This window comes from Prinia subflava, chromosome 29 (assembly GCF_021018805.1).
Source record: "Prinia subflava isolate CZ2003 ecotype Zambia chromosome 29, Cam_Psub_1.2, whole genome shotgun sequence".
Classification (NCBI taxonomy): domain Eukaryota; kingdom Metazoa; phylum Chordata; class Aves; order Passeriformes; family Cisticolidae; genus Prinia; species Prinia subflava.
In genome coordinates this window covers 972,228-997,621 of record NC_086275.1, presented here as the reverse complement: position 1 = coordinate 997,621, position 25,394 = coordinate 972,228, and the positions used below count along the sequence as shown (strand labels likewise).

At 52.0% G+C, this 25,394-nt stretch overlaps 1 protein-coding gene across 3 annotated transcripts in view; it reads right to left on the bottom strand.

Moving 5' to 3' along the window:
- The window catches only part of BIN3 (bridging integrator 3), a 40,843-nt gene that overhangs the window by 6,142 nt on the left and 9,307 nt on the right, over window positions 1–25,394 (bottom strand). For 2 of the 3 annotated variants that reach the window (XM_063420025.1, XM_063420026.1), the window contains 6 exons: window positions 23,165–23,213; window positions 16,087–16,127; window positions 15,427–15,488; window positions 11,723–11,859; window positions 10,934–10,974; window positions 1,911–2,052 (listed from right to left, as the gene is read on the bottom strand). In XM_063420025.1, the coding sequence (XP_063276095.1) occupies window positions 1,911–2,052; window positions 10,934–10,974; window positions 11,723–11,859; window positions 15,427–15,488; window positions 16,087–16,127; window positions 23,165–23,213 (472 nt within the window). Of the gene's footprint in view, window positions 1–1,910; window positions 2,053–10,933; window positions 10,975–11,722; window positions 11,860–15,426; window positions 15,489–16,086; window positions 16,128–16,728; window positions 16,748–23,164; window positions 23,214–25,394 lie in introns of those variants that run through there. The other variant, XM_063420027.1, reaches the window with a different exon arrangement.

Here is a 25,394-nt window from a genome sequence, read left to right as displayed (position 1 = left end):
GACCCGTGGGATCATCCAAGGGAACCTGCTGGGACCCATGGGATCATCCAGTGAGACCTGGTGGGACCCATGGGATCATCCAGCAGAACCTGGTGGGACCCATGGGATCATCCAAAGGAACCTGCTGGGACCCATGGGATCATCCAAGGGGACCTGGTGGGACCCATGGGATCATCCAACGGGACCTGGTGGGACTCAAGTGACCAGTTAATTGATCTTGGTGGGACTCAAGTGACCAGTTAATGGATCCTGGTGGGACCATCCAACAGACCCTGGTAGGACCCATGCCCTGCCCCTGGAAAGCCACAGGACACCCAGAGAGGTTGTGCCTTCTCTCCTGCAGAAAACCACGGATAAAACCCAGTCCCAGGGCTCAGTCGGGCTGGAGAATGTCCCTGGCCACCTCCATGTCCCCTCACCCTGCGATTCCCAGGAGCCCCCACCGTCACCGTGACCTTCAGCTCAGTGCACCCAACTGGCTCCTCTGAACAGAGCGTGGGGAGGACGGGAAATGTCTCTGGGATGGTGTGGAAAAGGGCAGGAGGGGGTGGGCTGTGAAATATTAGACTGGTTCAAGTCTGCCACTTAATCCCGGAGCCATTCCGAAGGGAGGGGGAGCCCGGCCCGGCCGCGGCGCTGGCCCTGGGGACAGGGACAGCGTGCCAGGGGCATGGCAGGGACTGGGCTCCAGGCTGGAAAACCTGGAACCATCCCAGAAAAGGGGCAAATCCATCATTTGCCAGGAGACTGGGAGCGTTGAAACTCCTGGGACGGAATTTGTGGGGGGAAACTCTTGGGATGGAGCTCATGGGGAAAAACTCTTGGGATGGGGTCCATGGAGAAACTCCTGGGATGGAATTCACAGGGAAAACTCCCAGCATGGACTTCACACAGGGCAGAAGAGCAGAAAACCTGGAGCAAACAATGTAATTTTTGCAGCTCAATAATTAAAAATACCTGGATGAGATGAGGCCCTTTCCCATCAAATCCAGACCCTCTGGATACCCCCGGTTCAGGATTGCTCAAGGCTCCCTCCCACAGGTGTTTAAACTCAGTGTTTGGTTAAGATTTTTTCTGGGGGTAGGAATTAGATCAAAAGTTCATTAAGGGGGAAAAATAAACGAAATAACTAAACCCTGCTTAATCACCAGAACAAAAGAATTCCCATTTTTCCAGCCCCAGCTTTAGTCACTGAAGCTGAGCAAAATAAGCTGCTTACTGTTAAACCAGAGGTGTCTTTTGTTCAGGCTGTTCTTTAACACAAAACTTCATTTTTTGGGGGGGAAATTCATCAGAAAAACACATTTTCTTTGACTCTGAGAATCAATTGTTCCTGGGAGGATCAAGCCACGTGCTGCCGGAGCGACAGATCGGGGGAAAAACACTGGGGAAGATTTGATTATAAAAAAACAAAACCCCAAACTCATCACGATTTCGCTGAAATTCGGGAGAGAGCAAAAAGAATCTGGCAAAACTTCCTGTTAACCAATTAGTGCAATTTTCCAAGGCGAATTTTTTGGGAACAGGTGGCAAACATGAAGCTGGGAAATTCTCTGATCTGTTCTCTCCCCATCCAGCTGCTCACTGAGACACCGAGGTGGGGGAAACCCCTGTGCCCCGACCCCAGCGCTGCCTCCGAGCTCCCCCAGAGCTCTGATTCTATTTTTTCTTGGAAAAAAATCCATTTTCTCTTGGAAAACATTCCATTTTCTCTTGGAAAAGCGGCTCCTTCCCTTCGCCCAGCGCTCCAAACCAGCGCTGTGCTGTCAAAAATGTGATTTTTACACGGATAAGAGGCATCCTCCCAAAATGTTCTGCTCACAGCACGGATGCCAGAGAAGGGGGAAAAGCTTTTCCCGAGTTTTCCTGGGAATGCTGCCGGGATTGTGGCTCTGGGGACATCCCAGTACCTGGTGCAGCTTGGCCAGGACGGGGCCAGTCCTCTCCTTTTCCTCGTATTTTTCCACCTTGGATTGGAGGCGTTTGTAGTCCTGGAGCGTCTGCTCCCGCCGCTTCACGGCCATGTTCAGGCTCGGGAAAACGCTGCTGAACCTGGAAAAAAAAAGATGGGAAAGGCTCAGGATGGGATATTTTGGGTGGATGGAAAATCCAAGGAGATTGTGGAGAGCCCTGGTCCAGCAGAAAGTTCCCTGCAGTGACACCGGGTGGGATTTTTCCAAGCCAAACCGTCCCAGAATTTTGAATATTCTTAATTATTGTGGTGTTTCCCCAGTTCCTGGTTGGAGAGGGAGAGAAGAGACAGAGAAGTTGAAATGAAGTCCAGGAAAAATAAATAATGAGTGCAAAATAAATATTAACTGCAGCATTATTTTTTTTCACTATTTTTTTTCCTTTTTGGATATTATTTTATGTTCTTTTTCATTAGTTTTTTGCGCTTTTTTGGGGTTTTTTTTTTTCTCTTTTTGGTTGATTTTTTGCCCTTTTTTGGTTAATTTTTTTGCGCCTTTTTGGGTTATTTTTTTTCTTTTTCTGATTACATTTTTTGGGGTTTTTTTCCAGAAAATTTTTGCTCTTTTTGGGTGGCAAACCCAGCTGAAGAGGAGCCCTTCCCAGAAGGGTTCACAGCATCCAACAATTTATCCAGGCGAAGGGAAAGATTCCTATTATTAAAATGTGTTACAAATTGAGGAAACATGAACATCTGATGGAGAGTATTTTTGAATGTGACAGAAAAGGGAAAAGCAGGAACTGGAACGTTGCTCCTGTCTCTTAATTCCAGAAAATCGAATTATCCCAGGGGATACCAGGGCCCTGGGTTGGAATCAAGTAGGTGATGCTCCCTCTGGAGATAATAATTTAATATTCATGATATTCAGGGTGATTTTGGAGGGTTGAGGCCGGGGATTGGTGGTGAAAAATTTGTCTGAGCAGCCTGGTGTGGATTTTACTTCCACGAGGCAACAAACAGCTTTCCCACCACTTAAAATGGAAATAAAAAAAATTAAAAAAGAATAGAAATCAAACTGGGGGAGCCATTAGCAAAAAGAAAAGGCGCAAATGTCACTTGACGAGTGTCATTTGCTGGGGATGTGACCTAAATCCACGGTTCAGGCGGAACCACGGGTGTTCCCAGCCACTCCAGCCCCATTAAAATCCCATTTTCCGCTGGCTCTGGAGGGTGCTGATGGGCTGCACCGGTGGTGCTGAGGGAAAACCTTCATCCCTGAGCCTCACATTCCAAAGGGCAAACGCCAGGAGCCGGGGAGAAATGGGAATTTTTGCATCCAAGCGTTTGTGTGGAGCATCCCTGGGCGAGAGGCTGATGTGATCCTTCAATCCTGCCCGGCCCTGCACATCCCCCGAGGCTGGCACAGAACAAATCCATACAAATAGAAATATAAATACATATCCCCATGATATTTTCCCTGTGTTGCAACAGATTGGGGATGAGGAACAACCTGGAAAAGTCATCAGGGAGCTGCTCCAGCTGCCCGGAGCGGATCAGATGCTCTGCCCTGACATTGCTTTTTATGGGCACCGTCCCTCACCAGCCCATTGTATTTAAATGGGAGCCACGTCCTGCATGCAGCAGGCTCCAGGCACGGCCTCAGCAGCTCTGGGCTGCTCAAATCTCTCCAATCTCTCTGTGAAGTCCAAAAAATCTGCCCAGAGAGGGGTGAGGGAGATAGGGGTGGGAAGGGGTGGCCGGGTTGAGAGGTCTCGTTTGGGTTATGGAATCAGGGAATGGTTTGGGTTGGAAAAGGACTCTGCAGCTGGGGCAGGGACATTTTCCACTGGCCCAGGAGGCTCCAAGCCCACCCCAGCCTGGCCTGGAGCACTTCCAGGGGTGTTTTATGCCAGGTCTCCTCACTTTGGGATGCCTTTTCCCAGTGTGGCACACACACAGTGCCAGCAGCTCGAGGTCGCAGGAATTTCTCCCAATTATTAACGATGGGAAGGAGGATCCCATCAGCCCAGAGGCTTTCCTGGTTTATTTTATGTTCTGTCCCTGATGGGGGAGCCTTGGGAAGGACACAAAACCTCGCACCTAGAGCAGGAAATAAAGGCCCTGGGGATGAGCTGAGCTGCTCCTCCACGGTGGGAATCCAGGCACGGGAATGTCAGAGGAGATTCCAGGCTGGAGGCTGGCAAATCCTCCCTTCCCCGCTGAGCCACCACATCCAGCAAACCTTGGAAAACCCTTCCTGAGGCGTCCCCAAACCACTGAGCCTCGTGCTGGCACCCAAACCCAGCTGTTAGTGGTGCTCTCCTGGCCCTTCCCTGGCACTCCCCAGTGCTCCTGCCTGCACAGAGCCACGAGGCTCCAGCACAGTCACAGGCAGCCCCTTCCATCCCTTCCACCCCCAATCCCACTCCCCAGGGAAGAGCCAACCCTTTCCCTGGGAGAAAACAGCGACAAGACCATCAGAGACGCAGCTTCCATTGACTTTGAAGTTAAATCTGGGTTTTAAAAAAGGGAAGAAAAAGGAAAAAAGGCTCGATTTTGATTTTTTTTCCCCCTTTTTTTATTGCCGGTCTCGACTCGGTGCAATTTCTCAGCCCGTAATGGAAGGACGCTGTGCTCCGGCAGAGCTTTAAAAAATATCTACAGGGCTGGATCTGAAGAGGCTGGAGCTGTGTAGGCACAGCAGCTCCTGTCTCACAAGGACTTTTAATGCATAGATTATACGCTGCATTTCCCAGCGCAGGGGGGGCTCGGAGTGTCCTGAGCTCCACCCTGGGCACTGGGAATCCTGGAATCCCACACTGGCTGGGGTGGGAAGGGACCTTAAATCACCCCGTTCTATTCCCCTGCCATGGGCAGGGACATTTTCCATTGTCCCACGGTGTTCCAAGCCCCGTTGGAGCTGGCCTCGGGCACTGCCAGGGGTGAGGAAGGGTTTTCCAGCTTCTCTGGGCAACCTGTGCCACCCCCGCCCTCACAGGGAAGAATTCCATCCCCACACCTTGTTCAAATCTCCCCTTTTTTACTTCAAAACCAACCCTATCACCATCAGCAGTTCCCTCAGTGTGGTTGTCCTCCACCAGTGAAGGGCTGGGTCACTTGTGGCTTCTCTGGGCACCACCAATGCCCCAAGGAGCCCTCCCTGTGCCCAAGGAGCTCTCCCTGTGCCCACTGAGCTCTCTCTGTGCCCACCGAGCTCTCCTTGTGCCCACTGAACTCTTCCTGAGCCCACCGAGCCCTCCCTGTGCCCACCGAGCTCTCTTTGTGCCCACCGAGCTCTCCCTGTGCCCACCGAGCTCTCTTTGTGCCCACCGAGCTCTCCCTGTGCCCACTGAGCTCTCCTGAGCTCTCTTTGTGCCCACTGGACTCTCCCTGTGCCCACTGAGCTCTCCCTGTGCCCACTGGACTCTTCCCACACCAGCCTCACCCCCCTGGTTTCATTTCCACGCAGGATCAGCTCAGGCAGGGCAGGACCTTCCCTGGAGCTGCCTCTGCTAAGGAATCCCGAATTCCCCGTGAGCCCAGCGCCTCTGGACTCCCCTGGCATTCATGGAGAAGGGTCTCAGGCCCTGCCCGGGCTTTTCTCCCTGTGTGGACACAAACACAACCCCAGGGGAGAGCCAGGGGTGCCAAACACCCGTGCAGAGGGAGAGGGAGAGCTGAGTTATTCCCAGGAATTCCTGACTGCCCAGTGTCTCCACAACCATCCCATGCACGTTAGTGACAAATGCTGCTGGTGCAGAGCCTGGCACAAAGGCACAGACACAGCCACGCCCTCCCTGCAGGATCGGGAGTTCTCCAAAGCCTTTGGAGAAGCACCACCAACCCCTCCTGGCAGCAAAGGGATCAACTGGGATCAACTGGGAAGGCAGCAGCAGCCAAAGAGCCCTTTGGGAACGGAGTCTGAACGACTCCACACGGAATTTCAGGGAAGGAGGGAGGTGGGGAAAGAGCAGGGAAGACCCACAAGCAAATCCGGGGTGTTTCACTCATTCATTCCATGCACAAAGAGCAAGGGAACAGCTCCTGTCCCTGTGAGACGCACAGAGGAAAACCCTGGGGCAGGTGTGGGTTTGTTTCTAACAAATCATGGGATCAGCAAGGCTGGAAAAAAGCCTTAAAACCGAGTCCAGCCACCAACCCAGCACCACTGAGCCACAAAGTGCCACATCCACACATTTTTTGAGCACTTCCAGAGTGCAGACTGTGCCAGGGTTTGACAACTTTTACCAAGAAAAAGATATTCCCAATATCCAATATTATCAATAATCCCAACACCATCCTCCTCCCTATGCTCCTCCACAGGGAATGAAGGAGTCTGACAACAAAAACCACCCCTAAATCCCCCCACCACCCTCTGTAACCCAAGACTTCCTTGTTCAAACACAAATCCAAGAGAATCAAAGCCGACTCCAAAGGAAATTTGGTGGGAACGGTGGCAAAGTGAAGGTAAAACAGCACACGGGGTATTAGAGCCCCTGCCACGAAAGCAGCTTGAGGAATAAGCTGCTGTTGCTCCCTGTCACTTTTTAGGGAAGGCTGCTGAGAGGGGATTACAGCCCAGGCAGCTTAAGAGGAGCAGGTGAGGGGAGATACGCAGGGATAACGAAAAGAAAATACAAATTACTCTGCCCGTGGCTCTGGGGGGAGAGGGGGAACGTGTCGGTGAACTCCTCACAGGATGACAGGTTATCCTTGGAAAAAACATCTAAATCAGCCGTTCCCTGCATTCTAAATCGTGTTCCCTCCTCGTCTCCACGCCAGCCTCCCTCCAGCTCCCTGTAATTAAAGGATGGGGTTGCAGAGAGGCTGCCACGGGAGATGAAAGTGGCCCAGGATCCCCGGTGCTGCTCAGGATCCGTCTGGTGCTCAGCCCAGCTGACAAATCCAGGGCTTGGAAATTGGAAATTCCTTCCCATCTCTCACCCTGAGGATGGTGGGGATGCTCGAGGGGAGGGAACGTTCTGTCACCTCTCTGTCTTCTCACCCTCTCCATCCCAAATTCTCATCCCACTGCTTCCTCTGGGCCCCATTTTTAGTGGGAAAGGGGTGCTGGAGCTTTGGCACAGGGAAAAATAATGGTAAAACCTCAAATTCTCCTTGTTTTCAAGCATCTCAAACACCCTCATTGACTGCTGTGAGCTGGACCTGGGGCTCTTCCCCAGGGCATTATTTTTGGGATGATATCTTGGATAAGAAACCAAAAGGAAGTGGACAAGATTTACAGCTGGTGATGGACAGGTAAAAAAAATGAAGGACAGAGCTGGGAAGCAGCAGATGCCAAAGAAAGCGACGGTGGATGAGGTGAGGGGAGTTTGGAGAGGCTCAGGAGAGGCTGGAGCACGGAGGGAGATTCCTGCCATTCCTCAGCTCGTGCCCACACATCCGTGGGGGCCCATCCACCCACCAGGAAGGGGGAAATGAAACCCAGCCCTTCCTCCTGGAGGGAAAAGGTGCAGGGATGGAGAGGCCAGGATGAGGAAGCGGCGTGGAGGATTAGGCGGCCATGTGGCTGCCCCAAATCCTCATTAGGGGCTCGTTAAGGACATGAAATCCGCTTTTCCTGCTTCCGGTGGCGCCCCTGGAGCTGCTCCTGGCCAGCTCTGGCTCCTCCTGGGACCCTGGGGATGGTGGGAGGGAGGGATCTCCCTCCTGGCTGTGGCACTGGTTGGTGTTGGTGACGCGCGGCTCTGGTGGGATTCATCCCTCCCTGCTCCTGGATTGCTCCTCTGGGATGTCCCACAGGCCTGACACCACCCCTGAGCGGTGGCACCTCGGTGGCAGCGCCCTCTGTGTCACCCCTGCCAAAGCCAGGGTGACCAGGACATCCCCGTGGCCAATATTCTGATTTTGGGAGGAGGACAATGCCCCAAATTCTCAATGCCAAACCTCCCCAGTTCTGGGACAAGGACAATGCTCCAGTGGGGTGACCCTGTGCCAGGATGACCAGGACATCCCCGTGGCCAAAACCTCTCTGAATTTATGAACAGGACAATGCTCCAAGGGAATGCCACCAAGCCAAGGTGACCAGGCCACCCCTTGCTCCGACAGGGTCAGACAGAGCCAGTTAAACTGAGACCTGTGGCCCTGGAAATCGGCTCCCAACGTGAAAGGCCCTAAATCCCAGGATTTCCAAACCACCTGGCTCGTTTAAGCCGCTTCCTTCCTTAAATAAGGACGCACAATATGGGACATTAAGACTCCATCCCCAATCCCTGACCCTGCCTTGACTGGGAGGAACTGGGAGAGCAAAGTCCAGAGCAGCTTTTGTCCCCTTTTGCCCCAGATCTGCTGCTCTGGTGTGAGATTCCACAGGCAGCTCCCAAAGAGGAGCCCATCCCTCCTGCCCAGCTCCTCGCCCAACCCATCCCCTGAAAAATGCAAAATTCTCACTGGAGCTTTGCTCTTTCCCTGAAAATAAATGAGTCATTCCCAGCCAAAGGGTTCTTGGGGCTCAAAGAGCCAAATTGTGAATAACCCTACGAGCCCAGAAGCAGAAGGATTGAAACAATACAGGCCTCCACCCCCCCAGTAAATCTACAACTGCTTTTTTTCAACATGGTTTAACAAATTCCCCAATATTTGCCTGGAAACTCCAATCCCTGGACAACTGAATGGAGATTTTACTGCCCATGTGCCTCTGATTACAACATATTACCACTAATGATAATTGTCTGGGTTATACTTATCTGTTTCTTTGGCTAATAAACTATAAAAGACCACCAGTGAAGATGTAATACAGTGCAGCTGTCGGAGCAAAAAAGAAAAAAAAATTAAAAAGCCTCTTTTTTTTTTTCTAGGTCAGAGCAAAGTTGGGAGAGGCTTGGGAGAGCTGCCTGGGCGAGGGGAAGGAAAACCTAACTGGAAATAAGAAGGGCTCCTCAAGGCAGCTTTCATTAATCTGGAACTTTTCTGCCAGAACCGGCACTGGGCTTTATCTGCCAGCAGGACAAGGGGAGGGAGGTGCAAGCTCTGCATTTCTCTCCTGCATCTCATTAGCCTCAAAATGGACCCTTGGGCTCCTCAGAAATGTTCCTGGCCAGGGAGGCACCTACAAAGGGAAGGAGGAGGGAAGGGAAGGAGCGTTTTTGTTCTCGGAGCGGGGATGAAGCTCATCCCAGCACGGAACATAAGCTGGTTAAAGGCACGCAGGGTGAAGCTCTGCAGGTGCCAAAGGGCAGGAAAAGGGAAAAAAACCCTCTCATCTTCCAGGCCAGTGGAAATTCAGGAAGTTGGAGGGAATTGCTGAGGCTGGAAAGCTGCCAGGAGGTCGGAGTGAACACCCTGGTGATGAACTGAGGGCTGGGCAGATAACGGAGTGTCCCGAGTTCAGGGAGGCTGGGAATGGGGTGGGTGGGAAGGGATCATCCAGATCCAGCCCCTTCCACACCTTCCACTGCCCCAGAGTGCTCTAAACTCGCCTTGGATGCTTCCAGAAATTGGGCATCCTCTGGGAATTCCATCCCCACCCTCACAGCCAGGAATTCCTGCCCAAAATCCCACCCAGCCCTGCCCTCTGGCAGTGGGAGCCATTCCCTGTGTCCTGTCCCTCCATCCTTGTCCCCAGTCCCTCTCCAGCTCTCCTGGAGCTCCTTTAATACTCTGAGGTCTCCCTGGAGCCTTTTCCTCTCTCCCTAAAACTGGGGGAGGTTTGGCCATGGGGATGTCCTGGACACCCTGCCCTGGTCCCATCCTCTCACCTGGAGCAGGTTCCTGTTCCCAAAATTGGAGAGGTTTTGGCTCAGCTCCAGCCCTCAGAGGGCAAATGGAAATGGTTTTATTGTCCTGAATTCACCACGCCGGGATTTCAAACCCAGGCAGGTTTGCAGGGGAAGGGACTGTCTTTCATTTCACCAACTAACACAAGCTGAGTGGAAAAAAAAAATCCCCAAGAATATCTCAGAAACACAAGTTCTTCCAATTTTAACAGAATGCTGGAAGAAAAAGTTAATGTATCTTTCATGAGGACAATCTAGATAATAAGCAACACAATTCCACAGCAAAAGGCTGAGATTTTTTTTTCCTTTTTCTTTCTTTCTTCTTTTTTTTTTTTCCCTTAAATAAGCAGGAATTTCTGGTTGTGGATAGAAGACCAAGGTAAAACTTGAGTCACCAAACATCCCCCAGACAGGAACATGCTGTAACCTCAGGTGTTAAGTGATCCTTGAGATTTTACTTTCAGATTTGGGCAGAAACAACAACTTCAGGGTAAAAAAAAATAACCCAAAACCTAAACCACGACAACCCCTCTGTGTGTCAAACCTAAACTGAAATTGTTATTCAGCAATTTGCAACACTTACTGTCATATTAAAGTAATTTCATTTTATTTTTGCTCGCTGGCTCTGTTCCTGTAACAAAACAGCAAATCTCGGGATTTAAGGGGATATTTGGGAGAGGATTGAAGTTATCCTGAAAGGTTTGGGGGGGTACACCTGGAAAAGGTGGAAATTTTGCAGGCCAGATGTGACAAAACTGTGGGATTTGGGTGTTTTCCCCTCATTTCCAGCCTCTCTAGCTACAAAGGCTCTGCAACCTCTCCTCCTTCTTTGCATGCAAATATTATTTATAAACATGCAGGAGCTTTCTCCTTTTTTATTTAGGAAGATTTCCAAATGAAAGAAACTTTTGCTCAACCAGCCAATTTCTGACCCCCCAGGATGATCTCCAGGTGGTTTTGTTCCTTTGCTGGAGCGAAGAGTTGATAAAAACCAACACATAAACAGAGAGAAAGTTGAATTATTCATCTTTTGGGGGTCTCTTCCAGCCCAGGACGCTCCATGATTTTATATCTCAGGAGTTCTTTATGCTACAGGTGAAGGCAGAAGTGGATCCAAGTGGCCAAAATGGTTTAAATTATTATTAATTAATTAATTAAGGCACCAAAATCAGTGCGGCCAGCAGGGCCAGGGCAGGATTGTCCCTCTGATTTCCAGCCTCTCTCCAGGATCCCTGTCCCTAAAGCTCAGGATGAGGACAAACCCCACGAGATGATGGTTGGTACTCACTTTTTCAAAGGCTCTATGACTGTCTTCTGGATCTGATTCACCTGGGGAAAGCAAAAAAAAGGGAGGACTGCAGGTCAGGACTGTTGGAAAATCCCATTTGCACAGGGATGGGTTTGTTGGAAAATCCCATTTGCACAAGGATGGGTTTGTTGGAAAATCCCATTTGCACAAGGGTGGGTTTGTTGGAAAATCCCATTTGCACAAGGGTGGGTTTGTTGGAAAATCCCATTTGCACAAGGATGGGTTTGTTGGAAAATCCCATTTGCACAAGTGTGGGTTTGTATGGAGCCCACCATGGGATGGGGAGGGATTTTGAGCACAACCACCATGTCCTACAGCCAAAAGAGAGGGAATTTCTCCCATGGGAGCTGAAATCCCAGCCAGAAGAGCGAGATTTGAGCAACTCGAGAGGGAAAAGTCTCAGGGATGATGATAAAGGGGAGGAGGTGAAGCACGAGGATTCTGGACAAGGCAGGGAGTGAGAGCACAGCTCTTTTTTTGTTGTTTGCAGGGAGTGGCTATCCCCAGAGGGCAGGGATGGATGGGATTTTGGGAAGAAATCCTTCCCTGGAAGGGTGGGGAGGGGTTGGGATGGAATTCCCAGATTTGCTGTGGCTGCCCCTGGATCCCTGGGGGTGTCCAGGGCCAGGTTGGAGCACCCTGGGACACGGCAGGGGTGGGATGGGCTGGGTTCAAACCCCTCCCAACCCCAACCACTCCACAATTCCACAACAATCCCACCATTCCACGATTCCACGACACTCCCAGTGCTCCCATTTCCCAATCCACCTTCTCCTGGTTGAAGGAGTCCATCCTCTTCATGGCCGTGTCGAAGGCTGTCACCATCTCGAGGAACGCGGGCTCCTGCTCACACAGGGGGTTGGACAGCAGGTCTGAGGAGATCTTCACAGCAGACTTGGACATGGCTGATGGAAAAGAAACCACAGAGGGTCACAATTCCCACTGGCAGGCAAAAATCAGGGAGCTGAGCCAGCCAGGAGGGGCTCAGCACAACCTTCCCGCGAGATGCTCGCTGGTGGCTGAGAGAAAAGCGAGGAAAAGGCACAAATTCATTCATGTAAACACCCAGAGAAGTGTTTTTATATAAGTTAATCTCAACCACTCCAATGTGAGGCTTGTGATGCTGCCAGAAATAATCCCAGACTAACAAAAGCACTGTTCTCTTAAAAAAAACCACCCAGAGATGGGGGTTTTATACATCTTCTCTCGACAGACTATTAAGTGTCACTCTCAGCCTCACTACAGCTCTTCCACTACGAGAAAAAATCACAGTCCATTAAATCTTTCAAATGGCTTTACAAAAAAAACAACTGTTTGAAGTGGATTTAGTGGGAAAGGACCAGACTGGCAGGGCTGGGAGACAAGGTTTCTCTTTCCTTCTCCAAACACAAAGAGCAGGGACACAAGTTAAGCGTTTTCCCCATAATAAGTCTAAATTTTGTGCCTGTAGAGAAAGAGCCAGGGGGGATATGAAGTCCCCACAGGCCCTGGGAGTGCCACCAAGAAATGCAGAAGCACCAGGTCATGCTCTGACTGACTCTGCTTGTTTTCCATCAGCCACGTCCCTCTTTATCCAAACACTTGGTCTGCAAAGGGAAAATTCAATGACAGAACCACTACACAAATGAACAAGGAATTAGGGAAGGTACAGAGTGGAAAAAGAGACTAATAAAAAGGAAAGCATAAATATAAACAGGGATAAAATAGACTAAAAAAACCCCAGAGGTACTAAAAAAAAAATGTTCTTTTTCCTCAGTGCTGGAAGTTATTCCAGTTGGAGATCACAAAGCCAGATGCTTGAGCCGTGCTATGGAGGAGCTTTGGAAAGACTCCCTTAGATATTAAAAGTTAAAATCATCTGAATAATGGGGCTTAAGATCATAAATCAAGGGGTTAAACACTGTGATTTAAAGGTTACACACAATTATAACGGAGAGAGCTCAGAAGCTGCAGAGCCGGGGAGCTGAGAGCAGAACGAGCCTCTCGCCCCGGAATAACAAAGCTCCCGTATCCATCTATTATCCAAACATGAAGGCTTTAGGCATTTAAACCTTTAAACAGATGGGATATAATCCATATGTGTGACCACATCTGAGGAGGGATTTGTGCCAGAACGGGCCGGAGTTAAGAATGGCAGAACTCCTTTGGCTGGATGAAAAATGAAGGATCCCTTCACAGGAAAGGACTGGAAGGGAAGCGGAGGGAGGGAGGGGCAGGGTCACGCTGGGATTGGGAACTGGGGGGGATTGGGCATGTCCAGGGGGAATTTGGGTCAGGAATTTCCTCTGCACCACCTGTAGAGAGCTGAAAAAGCAGGGTCTGAGAGTCCCAGGGCAGGGGAGAGAGGAGAAAAGGAGAAGGAGAAGGAGAAGGAGAAGGAGAAGGAGAAGGAGAAGGAGAAGGAGAAGGAGAAGGAGAAGGAGAAGGAGAAGGAGAAGGAGAAGGAGAAGAAGGAGAAGGAGAAGGAGAAGGAGAAGGAGAAGGAGAAGGAGAAGGAGAAGGAGAAGGAGAAGGAGGAGGAGGAGGAGGAGGAGGAGGAGGAGGAGGAGGAGAAAGGATTGCCTGTCCCTCAGGGTGGCCTTCAGGAGGGTCTGCACTGCTCCTTTGCTCATTAAACACGTGAGATGTAGCTCCAATTAAAGGAATTTCATATTTTCGAGTCCAGAACAGCCAGAGAGCAAACCTGAGCCACGGGAATCCCGTGCATTACCTCATTCCAAAGGAGAGCTTTTACCTCCAGTTAAAGAACATCCTCCTGCTCCTTAAGATCCCATTTTGTTTGGGAAGAGGGTGGGGAAGGGGGTGAGTGATGTCCAGCCAGGGGACAGGGAGTGCTGCTGACAGCCATTCCCTGTGTGCTGGCAGAGCCTCGCTGGGACATTTCCATGCAGGAATTGCTCTCGTTCTGAGCTGAGCTTTTTGGGAAGAAGGTGGAGACTCGAGCCACCAGTGCCACTTTGCCAGGCAGTGTTTGCAGGCAGTGGAGAACCTGGAGGAGTGAGGCAGGAGGACAAAACGCCGCCATCCTCGCCGGATTTGGGGGCTGGATGTTGGGAATGGGCACTGCCAGGTGAGGAGAGCCATCCTTGATCTGATCCACCTCCCCTTCCTTCAGCCCTCCCTCAGCAGGCTGTGTGCAGTCCCTCTCCCTCCACTCATCATTTCAAGCCTTTAAATGAGAAATCAGATCTTCCTGGCTCTGGCCAAGGCTCATTTGTGACTCTGCCATGTAACAGAACGGAAAAAGAAAGTCCTCCCACAGCTCCTCTGGGACTTGAAATGCTCCATATAAACAACGCCCACTGCAAGGGAGGGGAGGGGAATCCTTAACAAGGAAAATCTTACCAAGGATCCCTGACAATGACCAGCGTCCTTGGAAAGGGCACTTTTCACCCTAAAAAAGAGCCCTGGGTGTCTGACGCTTTTCCCACCCCTCTCCCAAAGCTGGGAAGAGTGGGAGAGCATGGGCAGAGCCCGGATCTGTGTTTGTGTCAGGAAATATCCACACACACACACACAGGTGAGAGACTGGATCATGGAAAGCCCCAGATTTGCCTGCTCCCCGCTGCCCTGGCCCGCTGTGACCCGATGCCAGGGGCTGATGCTGGCCCAGGGCAGCCCAGACCTGTTTGTGCTGGTGCCTCTGCCTTGGCTCCCGAGCAGGGGCTGCTCCAAACCACACGCCGGGAAAAACCATCCGGGTTTGGAACAGCTCTTCCCTGCAGGCTCCTGCCCTGCCCAGTCCAGGATCCCAAATCCAGCCCCTCTCCATGGGATCCCTCTCTGGGCACAGCAGATTCCCACCAGAGGGACGTGAAGGGAGCTGGGACATGGGACAAGTGCAGATGTCACCCCAAACGTGCAGGCAGAGCTGTTTATTGCTTCCTCCGTCGCCCACTGCCACGAGGGGAAGCCAAAACAAGCAGCCAGCGAGGGAATGAGCCGGGTTCCTCCCCAAGGAGAGCTGCCAGGCCAGCATTTCCCACGGGGAACACGGCCAGCTGTGCCCAGCTGTGGCCAGCTGTGCCCAGCTGTGCCCTGCAGACCCCCCAGACCCTCCTGGGGCTCCAGAGAGGGGCTGCAGGAGGTGAAAGGAGCCTGAAGGAGGTGAAAAAGCACTGCTGGCTCAGTGGAACTGCTCCTGCTGGATAACCTGAGACCTGCAATAACGACTCCTGGTTTTTTTGGTTTTTTTCCAGTGGCAGAAACTGAGGCAAAGAAAAGAAAGGGACTTGTCCAAGGCCACAGAGCTCAGGAGACAGGGGCTGAGCCCGCAGCACTCCCTGTGTTCCCTGGGCTGAGCTGCTGCTCGCAGCCCTCTCGCAGATGGCCTTGTAACTAAGCAAACTGAGTGGGACTGAGCTCTGGATTTGTTTTCCAGACTTGTCACACATTACTCATGTGATCTCGAGAAAAGTCACTTCATCTCCCTGTGGCCAAGTTCACAGTCTATGTATCCTCCAGTCACTTACCCAAATCTGCATCTGTGCTTTTCTTCATATCCTTCTGAAGTTTTTTGGTCTGATCTTCCAATCTGAAAGATGGGAGAAAGAAGGCAAAGTCGGAATCTTGGAAAGAAAGGAACCCAAGTGTATCATACGTGCAACAAATCATTTACGGGCTGAATATGCTGGCTTCTGGTGGGAGATAAAAATATCCAGGCAAGGCTCGATGAAGTTCAGTGCAGCTCAACCCTTTCGGGTTGTTTTCAGATGGTTTTTAACCTTTTCAAGTTGGTGATCTCTTATTCATAGTTCACATATTTCCTGAAACTTCTCACACTTAGCACAAATGGCAAAGCCAAATGCTTGCAGATGATCCCTGTGAGCTCCTGTGACACAGGCAGGATGGCAAAGCCACTCCTGGTCCTCTGAGGCGCTGGGCTCTTTGGGGACCCACAGTTTTCTGACAATTTTACAATTTTTTTTATTTTTTAAAGCTGCCAGGATCTGCAACCCCACTACAAATACTTCTGAGGACACCTTTGAACGCTCAGAAGGATTGGAAATTACAGGGCAGAGAGGGATTTGCTCACTGGGAAGAGCATCCCTGGCTAAAACCCCCTGGGAAGATGCAATGGGAGGAGGGAAGCACGCGGCCGGTCCTGTCTGACCAGTGTGGTTGATACTCACTGCTGCAGCTTCCCATATTCCCTTTCAAAGTCTCTCTCCACCTGTGGAAAGAAGAGATGGAAATCAGCTCCAGGGGACTGCAGGGCAGCCTGGAGTGTCCCTGGGAAATGCCGGGCTGAGCCCAGCACGAGCTGCAGCTTTAATGGGAGTTACATCTTAAAAGTAAAGGAAGCCTTGGGGTTTTTGAGCCCCAGATTCTCTTGGAGCTGGCACCAACACGTTCAGTTTGAGGCAAGGATGGGCTCCATCACATGGACTGGGAGCTGATGGGGTAAACGGGAATGCTGCAAAAGCAGGGAGGTCACAACCCGGCATGGCTCAGTGCTGGGGACGAGCTCATGTCCCCTCCCAAAACCGAGGGGAGCCGCTTCTCCTCCAGCCCTGTTGAGGACCCTGAGGGGGGCCTGGCTGCTTCCTCCTCCTCATCCTCAACAGGATGGCAAAATCCCCCCCAAACCACCAGCGAGCCCTCCCATCTCCACATGATTCACCCCCTCCACACACTCCTCACCCCCACCACAGCTCCCTCCCGTGAAATTCCCGGGCTGGAGCACAACCCCAGTGAACTGTGACACCCCCAGAAGGGAGGGGAACCCTGAGCTCCCAGCTCAGAGCTCCAGCCCAGCCTTCTCCCGATGCTACCTCAGTGCCTGCTCCCTCCTACTTGCTAGCTGGCAGCAAACCTCCAGCGATAGGAGATATTTTAAGGAACTTTCTTCCCATGCTGACTGTTTTAACACACTTAAAACATTCATTCCACACCTCGTCAACCAGAGAAGCAAATGGATTTCAATTGACCAGCCAAGAGTAAATCCGTGCGCGTTTGTTGTCATGGGATCAGCGCTGGGTTCAGTTGTGTTGTCAAGCTCCTGTGCTATTAAGGAAATGCAGAGTGCTGGGAGCAGCCAGGACTAGAAGGATCCAAAGGTTTGTTCCAATTCTCCCTGCTGGCCCCGGGATTTCAATCCCAGGCTTGATGCACCACAACGTTTAACGGGGACGTTTGCTTTTCCAGCAGAATCGCTGTTAAAAGCTTGGCGGTTAAAGATGGAGCTGGGTTTTATTAAAATCTCCTTTTTTTAAACACCTTTTTGGGCTGCACTTGAACTCCAGCAGCCCGATGTGAGCCCAGGCAGTGACCAGCCACATTCCAGCCCCATCCCAGCACCCAGCTGTCCTCACCATCCTCTCCCACCATCCGGGGGACGCAAGCTGGGCTCTCTCCCCCCCCCAGCTCCCAAAAAATCCCCTCCCCGGAGCTCCAGCTCCCTTTTCGTGCTGCTAAAATTGGGCTGTGGAGAGAACAAGGCACGGAGCAGTGTGGGGGCAGCTCACACGACTCGGGGAGCCGCGGCAGCTGTGGCCCCGCAGGTCAGGTAACCAGCACATAGTAAAGCTCACCCTCCATCCCCGTGCCTGTTCCGGCTGCTAAAATACCCAGGGACTATTGCACTCTATTTATAGGCCTTAGGTGTGAATTGTTTTGGTTGCAAACCCTGCAGGGTCGGGCACGACTCAAAAAAAAAATGCCCTCCCCCCCTTTTGAAAGGCTGGGGGTGTCATTGCCTTTATCGTTCTCTCTCCGTGTTTAGGAGGATCTGCTCAGCAACCAATTCCTCCAAAAGCTGGAGGGTTTGGCTGTGGAATACCTGCGAATATTCAGGGTTTCTGTGACTTTTTTGCTGTCGGATTCGCCCGTTTCTGTGCAATAAGCAAAAGGCGTCGCTGCTTAACGGGTACGGAGCAGCTCAAAGCCTGAAGGGGCTCCAGGAGAGCTGGAGAGGGACGTGGACAAAGGATGGGAGGACAGGAGACAGGGAATGGCTTCCACTGCCAGAGGGCAGGGATGGATGGGATTTTGGGAAGGAATTCCTGGCTGGAATGGAATTCCCAGATTTGCTGTGGCTGCCCCTGGATCCCTGGCAGTGCCCAAGGCCAGGCTGGAACACCCTGGGACAGTGGGAGGTGTCCCTGCCATGGCAGGAGGTGCAAAAAGCTGAGTTTAAAGCTCCTTTCCCACCTGAACCATTCTGGGATTTTAGGATTCATTCCACAAAGGCAAAACCCCTCACTCTGAGACCCTCTGGGTGCTGTGAACCCCCCAAACCTCCCGAGCTCCCCCAGAACCCCCACCCAGCACCGGAGCAGGATCCACACGGGACCGAGGAGACTCCACACAGAGACACTTCAGCTGCCCAGCCTGACTCACATCCCCAGCCCCAGCCCCGAGACAGCTGCCCGAGGATTGCTCTTTATTTTTCACGCCCACAGGCAGCAACTGGCTCCCAGTCCCCACAGTCTGCGAGCTCCCAGCCGCGGCTGGAGCCCGGGTATCCCACAAAAACAGCCCCCAGGAGCTCTCAGAGGGAGAAGCTGCTCTCACGTGCTCCCACCCAGCAGAGGCACAGGCAGGGCCCTGCAAGGAGGACAAGCTGGGAACGTTTTGCAGAGCACACAGTAATTCCCACTCCCAGTAGCTACCCGTGGTCACATGCAGCCGACAGAGGCTGTGGAGAGGATTATCACGTTAAGAGTAACGAGAACAAGAAGTACAGGCAAGAAAATTACAATATCCTGAAGGGAAGTTTCCGTATTATTAAAATAATCCCACTGCTCCGCAGCCTTTCTCTGAAAACTCCAAATCAAACCGTGCTCTCTGTATTGAACCTTTTTGGTGGTTTTTTTCTTCCAGGCAACAGAGGCTGGGTAATGCAAAAATCGCTCGTCTCGGGGTTTTTATTTAAATCTACATCACGAGCGACAGGCTCTGGAAAGCTTTGAAATAAAGCAACATTTTATTTATCTCCTTCACCCAGTTCTTTTTTTTGTTGTTTGCAAACACTGGGGCTTCCACCTGAGATCAGATCCCTCCTGCTTGAAGGGCAGGATCATCATCATCATCATTGTGGTGATGAGGCAATGGAGCAAGACCAAAACCAACACTACAAAGAGATGGAAATAAGATCTGTCAGAACCCTCCTATCCCCCTGGGGTTGATGTTTTTTCCTGGGGGAGGAAGATGAGCTGATTTCTGCATCTTCCACTGGTCTCAGCCTCTTTGTGGATCTTGGGAAAAAGAGGGAAGTGTGTGTTACCTTCTTCCTCTTCTCCAAAAAAATAAAAGAAACCCATAGAATTAGGCCACGAGTTGTGTTCTGGGATGGAATTTCTGCTGAGCTTTTGCCATCCCATCAAGAATTCCAGGGTAAGTCCTGTGGGTGAGTATTGTGAGCCAGAGCTGCAGAGTGCAGGTGGATCTGGGATGTCACAGACTCCACCCAGCAGGATCTCCACATCCCCATCCTGCAAGAAAACTTCCCAGAAAAGTGGCAAAGGGAAAAAGGAGGCACCTCCCAACTGCAGAGACCAGTTTGGCCAGAAAAGATTGAAGGAACAGAGCAAAAATGAGCAAAATTATTCAAGTGGCACCACTTGAATTCACGCCACCATTCCCATGACATGTTGGGATTTTGGGACACTGCTCTGGGGTTTCCAGCTGGCTGGTGGAGCCCAGTGGAAAGGCCACAGCTGCAGCGGAATCCTGCTGCTCACGGAGCTGCTCCGTCCGACATCCCTGGGGAAGGCAGAGCTGCTGGGATGAGTCAAGGAAAGGAGGTTTGGCAGCTCAGGCCTGCACTCCCTGCCAAGCTGACTCAGGCCAGAGAGGAGGAGGAGGAGGGCGAGTGGTCTGAGTCAGCCCAGGCCAGAGCAGGGCTGAGGGAAGCAGGGAGGGAGAGGGATCGAACCTCGCTCGGTCCATCCTGAGGGGAGGCTCTGCTCCCTCCCCAGCTCTGCTCCCCAGTTCTGCTCCCAGCTCTGCTCCCAGCTCTGCTCCCAGCTCTGCTCCCAGCTCTGCTCCCAGTTCTGTTCCCCAGTTCTGCTCCCAGCTCTGCTCCCCAGCTCTGCTCCCCAGCTCTGCTCCCTCCCCAGTTCTGCTCCCCAGTTCTGCTCCCCAGTTCTGCTCCCAGTTCTGCTCCCCAGCTCTGCTCCCAGCTCTGCTCCCCAGCTCTGCTCCCCAGCTCTGCTCCCCAGTTCTGCTCCCCAGCTCTGCTCCCCATCTCTGCTCCCCAGCTCTGCTCCCTCCCCAGTTCTGCTCCCCGGCTCCCTGCCCGCTCAGATCACCCCAGCCCCGGTGAAGGGCAGGGAACAACCTCGGGGGGACGCAGCTGAACTTCAGCTGGAGCTGCAGGAGAGCTGGGGAGACGAGACAGCTCCGACGGCAGCGCGGGCTCTGCTGGGAGCGGAGCTGTCCCGAGGGACGGGACAACGTCTCTGCCGTAAGAGGCTTCGTGGCTGAGCAATAAACATGGAGAGATATAATTCTAACAGGTTTAACTCCTATCACTGGGCATTAGTTTAATTGGGCTGTGGGCCCGTGGCCCTGCTGACAGCAGCTCCTCTCTGAGCATTAGATCCTCCCACCCAGAGCCCGGTGACAGCTGCTCTTTTCAGGGAAGAGCAGGGGAGAGATTATTCTGTCTGGAATTGGATTTGCCCAGGTTAAGGTGGAAACAAAGCACAGCCATGTCTGGGGAGGGGGAGATCACCTCAGTTCACCAGCCGATATTTTCTGCCGGGGTTTCCTTCTCCCTCAAGAGCTAAACTGTGGCTGACACCGTGCCCTTCTCCAAAGGATCACAAGCGAGTGGGCACGGGGAGTCATGACTAATTCCTCGGCAGCCCAGGCAAATTGCTTTTCAGGACTTACTCCTGGCCTAGATCTGACACCAGCCCCAGCACCGAGACAACAAAAAAGCTTCCCTGGCTCGCTGAGCCTCTCGGCAAAGCCACCCCCCTCTCCTGACTCCAGTCCCAGGCCCCACGGAGAGACAGAGAAGTTACATCCCAACAAACGCTGCTTTTTTTTTTTTTTTTTTAATCCTTCCTCCTCACCATCCTCTTTTGTGGTCCGGTCCCTGCGAGTGGGAGATCCTCTCCCCACAACCACTTCCCTTCCGATGGGCTGGGGATGCAGCCCTGGAGATGCCACACCTTCCCACTTCCTGCAGCCAGCCCAACATCTGGAATATCCCAGCCCAACATCTGGAATATCCCAGCCCTTGGCTGCTGCTGCTGCTGCTGCTCCCCAACGCCTGCACAGATGGGAGCGTCTCAGCCTGAAACTGGGAGGTAAATTTGGGGGTCTTGCAGCTCAAAGCAACCCCGTCCCCTCCACACCACGGCATGGGATGCCTGATCCCGGGGGATATCCGTGGTTTCCTGCCCTTTGTTCTGCTTTGAAGAGCTGCACTCCACGCCTGGCGTGAAGTTCCAAGGTTTTGGGCTTCCTGTTTTCTGCTTTTCCCTGTATCTGGTGCCTGGAGAGCAACACCACATCATCATCATTATCATTATCATCATCCCAGGGCAAGTGGAAGCCTTTTAGAAATCAGTTTCCAGCTTTGTTGACACAAAATCTTGTTCCCGGGGAGCTGAGGAAGGAAGGAAGGGAAAGGAAAAGGCCTGGAAAAGCTCTGGGTGCTGAATGAACCTCTGCCTGCCGGATATTCTGAGCTGTTCTATTTAATACACACACATGTATATATAAGCAAAGGCTGCCAACTGCTTCAGAACAGCACATTCCAGCAGCTCTGGGGAAGGGAAGATCTCAAAGGTGCCACCGCTCATCTGCAGGGAGCCTGAGCCCAGGGACGGCTGATTTTAGGGGAGAAAAACCTCCCCCAACAGCAAACGCTGCAGGAGGGGAGGGAAACCAGCAAGGAAATGGAATAAATTCAACTGGGATGTGAGAATGGGTGGGCTGGAGATGCCCAGCAGAGCTGGCCAAGCCACCCAGAGCTGCAGAGCAGTTGGTTCCTGCCCCAGCCTGGGAGGACATCGGCGTTGGGAACACCGGGAGAGGCAAAATGTGGTGGAGCAAGGAATGTGGGGGCTCCTGGCACGAGCTGGGAGAGGGGAGAAGAGCTGGGGCTGGGCTGCCCCACCTGAGGGATCACAGGCAGCAGCCCCTGGAAAAGGGCAGCTGAAAACACGGAAAAACCACGGAGGAATTTTACCAGTCCTCGTCTTCATCGCCTGCCTGGCTGAAATTCTGTACTGACAGTTTGGAGCTGTTACAGCAAATTGCTGCTCCACGGCAGCAGACAACCACCAAATCCTCTCGAATAAAACATGACAATCAAGGCTTGAAGGGAGTGCTGGGATTAGCCCTCTGCCTCCAGGGAAAATGTCATGTCCCAAGGAGAAACTGCCCCACACAGGTGGGTGCCCACGCATCCTGCGGAATTAGCTGAGTGTCCCGGAGAGGAAGGATCAGGGATGTCAGTCTGTGCAGGGGATTAGGTCACCAATGCTGCTGGAGGGACAAGCTCTGCCCCACTCTGCCTCCCAGGGCTCCCTTTTTAGAGTCCAGGTGAGTTTTCGGGGCCAGCTCCTGGGAGGTTCCACAGATTTTTTTTTGGGGGGTTTTTTTGGCACGGGACAAATGCAAAGCCAAGCTGCTTAAGAAGGGAAAATACCACAGCCAGCTGCAAGCAGCAGCACTTGGGGTAGGAGCCTCAAATCCACGGGAATACAAAATGCTTTTTTAATTTGCTTTTAAAGCAAATGCTGTGCAGCACAAATTAATTCACGCCCGAGCACTAAGCATCTCAGCTTATAAGCCTTTCTTTGGAAACAGTTATATTCAGCGATCTGAACCACTCCTCCTCCTCCATCTGCTCCGAAAGGATGAACAAACAAGCCATTGCTGAAAGAAGGAAGGAAGGAAGGAAGGAAGCAAACCCGTTCAGCCATCTCCGAGGAAAACTGTGCCAGACCAAGAGAGCTTTTTCCCCCACCTCACACACACACACACACACACACACACACACACCCCTTCCACAAAAAAAAAAATAAATTATAATTTCAACAGATCCCAAACCAAAATATTCTCCCTGGCTGGGGCTCCCCCTCGCTCCTCGCACGAGGAGCCGAGCGCTGGTCACACGCGGCAACAGGTTCTGCTGCTCCAGCTCCCTCCCACACGCTGCAAAATGGGACGAGTCAAAGTGCTGGCTTGACTCATCAGCCACATGATCCAAGGCTGGAGCTAAAAAGGGGGAACTGCTTTACTCACTGTCTTGGGTACAATCTGTTTCTTGGGCTGCCCGATCTTGAACGGGATCCTGCAAAAGAGAGAGGAGAAGGGGAAGGTGTGAGCGGCGCCGGCGCTGCGGGTGGGGCTGGCAGCCCCTCACTCCAGGCACTCTGCGCCCACCGGAGAGGGAAAGGGTGGGAGAGGCTGTGGGGAGACCCCTCAGAATTCCACAAGTTCCTCCCGAGGGGCAGCTCCGACCTCTGCGCTGGGACAGGACCCAGGGAAGGGCTGGAGCTGCGCCAGGGGAGGGCCAGGTTGGGTTTTAGGGAAAGATTCTTCCCCCAAAGGCTGGAACAGGCTCTGGGACAGTGCAGGTTGGGTTTTAGGGAAAGATTCTTCCCCCAAAGGCTGGAACAGGCTCTGGGACAGTGCAGGTTGGGTTTTAGGGAAAGATTCTTCCCCCAAAGGCTGGAACAGGCTCTGGGACAGCTCTCCAGGGAATGGACACAGCCCCGCAGCTGCCGGAGCTCCAGGAGGGTTTGGACAGCGCACCCAGGGGTGCCCAGGGTGGGATTTTGGGGTGTCTGTGCAGGGCAGGGGCTGGGCTGGATGGTCCTTGTGGGTCCCTTTGATTCCCCACTGCCCCCCCTGGGTCAGCCCCCCACCTCCTCCCTCCACCCCAAATCAAGGCCAGGATGCTCCAGCAGCAGCTGAAGAACCCGCTCAGTTTAAAACCAAACCTGCTGGGGAGGATGAAATAATACTAAAAACAAACAAACAAACAGAACCTGTAAATATTTAGAAAGAGGATATTAAAAGAAGTAACAACCCCGTGTCTGGAGCTGTGAGCTGCTTCAAAGGATTCCTCTGCTCCAGCAGCTGGAGGAGAGGCTCACCTGCCAGCACAGCCTTCATTCTTAAAATCCCTAATTCCCAGGAAAATCTGGGTTACCTGGATGTGAAGAGTACTCTAAATAAATTACACAACATATGTAAGGGTGGCTGGGTCAGCTGGGAGCAGCCACGCAGGCGGCCTAAAAATAATTGGATTTCTTTCACCTATCAGTATAATGAAAATCCAGGAATTCAACTGCTGTTGTCAATGGATTTAATTAAGTTAAAGAGGTGCTGCTTGGTTAAAGCATCTCAGCCAAAATCTCCCAATGCTTTCTGGGTTGTGATGCTTTAAATAAATAGAAAAAATTGAGGTCATAATGACATTAAAGTGTTTTTTTTTTACCGGAGATGTTTCACCTACAGTTCAGCTTTATCTCATCCCATCCCAAATGTGCACCAGGAGCTCCTGGGAAAGTGTCTGAGTCCCCTCCTGGGAATTTGGACTGCACCAGCCCAAATTCTCCTGCTGCCACACAAAACTGGAGATAAAGCCATGGATTCTGGGGCTGTGTTTTGGTGCTGCTGCCTCCCAGCCTGGCTTTTCCCACTGCTGCTTTTCCACCCCACCAGCTCCACTTCCCAGTCCCCACTCTCCATCCAACACCTGAACCCCCAGGAGATATTTTTATCAGTGTAACCTGTAAAATCCAACTGTGTGCAACAGGAGAAGGAATTTGCAATGACAGAACGGGCGGGAGGAGGCAAAAACCCGGATTATCCAAACTCCAAACCCTGCTCTTGCCACTTTTCCCGTTGTTTTCCAACCAACACTGTAATTACCCACCGGGAATAATCCAGGGCTGCGCCCCCTGTGACCCTTCCTGAGCAGCTCTGGAGCCAACCTGAGTCACCAGGTTTAAATTTAAATTTTTTTTTGGGAGAACTTCCTGTTTATGGTTCTGCGCCAGGGCCCGGTGTAATTTTGGGTTTAACCCTTTCCAGCTCCTGTGGCAGTGTGAATCACCCTCCTTTTATAAACAAACACCACTCTGCTGTATAATTTCCCTGTCAATAACTGGGGGTGTGGTGCCTTACAGGAAGAAAACAAAAATATATGGATTTTTTTCTTTTTCCTTTATGTTTTCCTCCTTGGGTCAAATATAAACCAAAATGAGGCACCTCCCGCCTGCCATCCGCAGCCAGGTGCTGTCACTTGAGGTTTCTGGAAGTGATGGCATCAACTTGGTGGTGAAAGGATAGAAAAAAAAGAGGATTTTACTCAGGGGAGTGTCATCCCAGTTAAAACCAGTTTGCCACTCTCTGGCAGAGCGGGAACAAGGAGGGAGCTGGAGCCAGGCTGGTTCCTAGTGGGAAAGGACAATTAAAAAGGTGATTAAAGCATCACAACCTGCCCCTCTGGGGGGTACAGAGA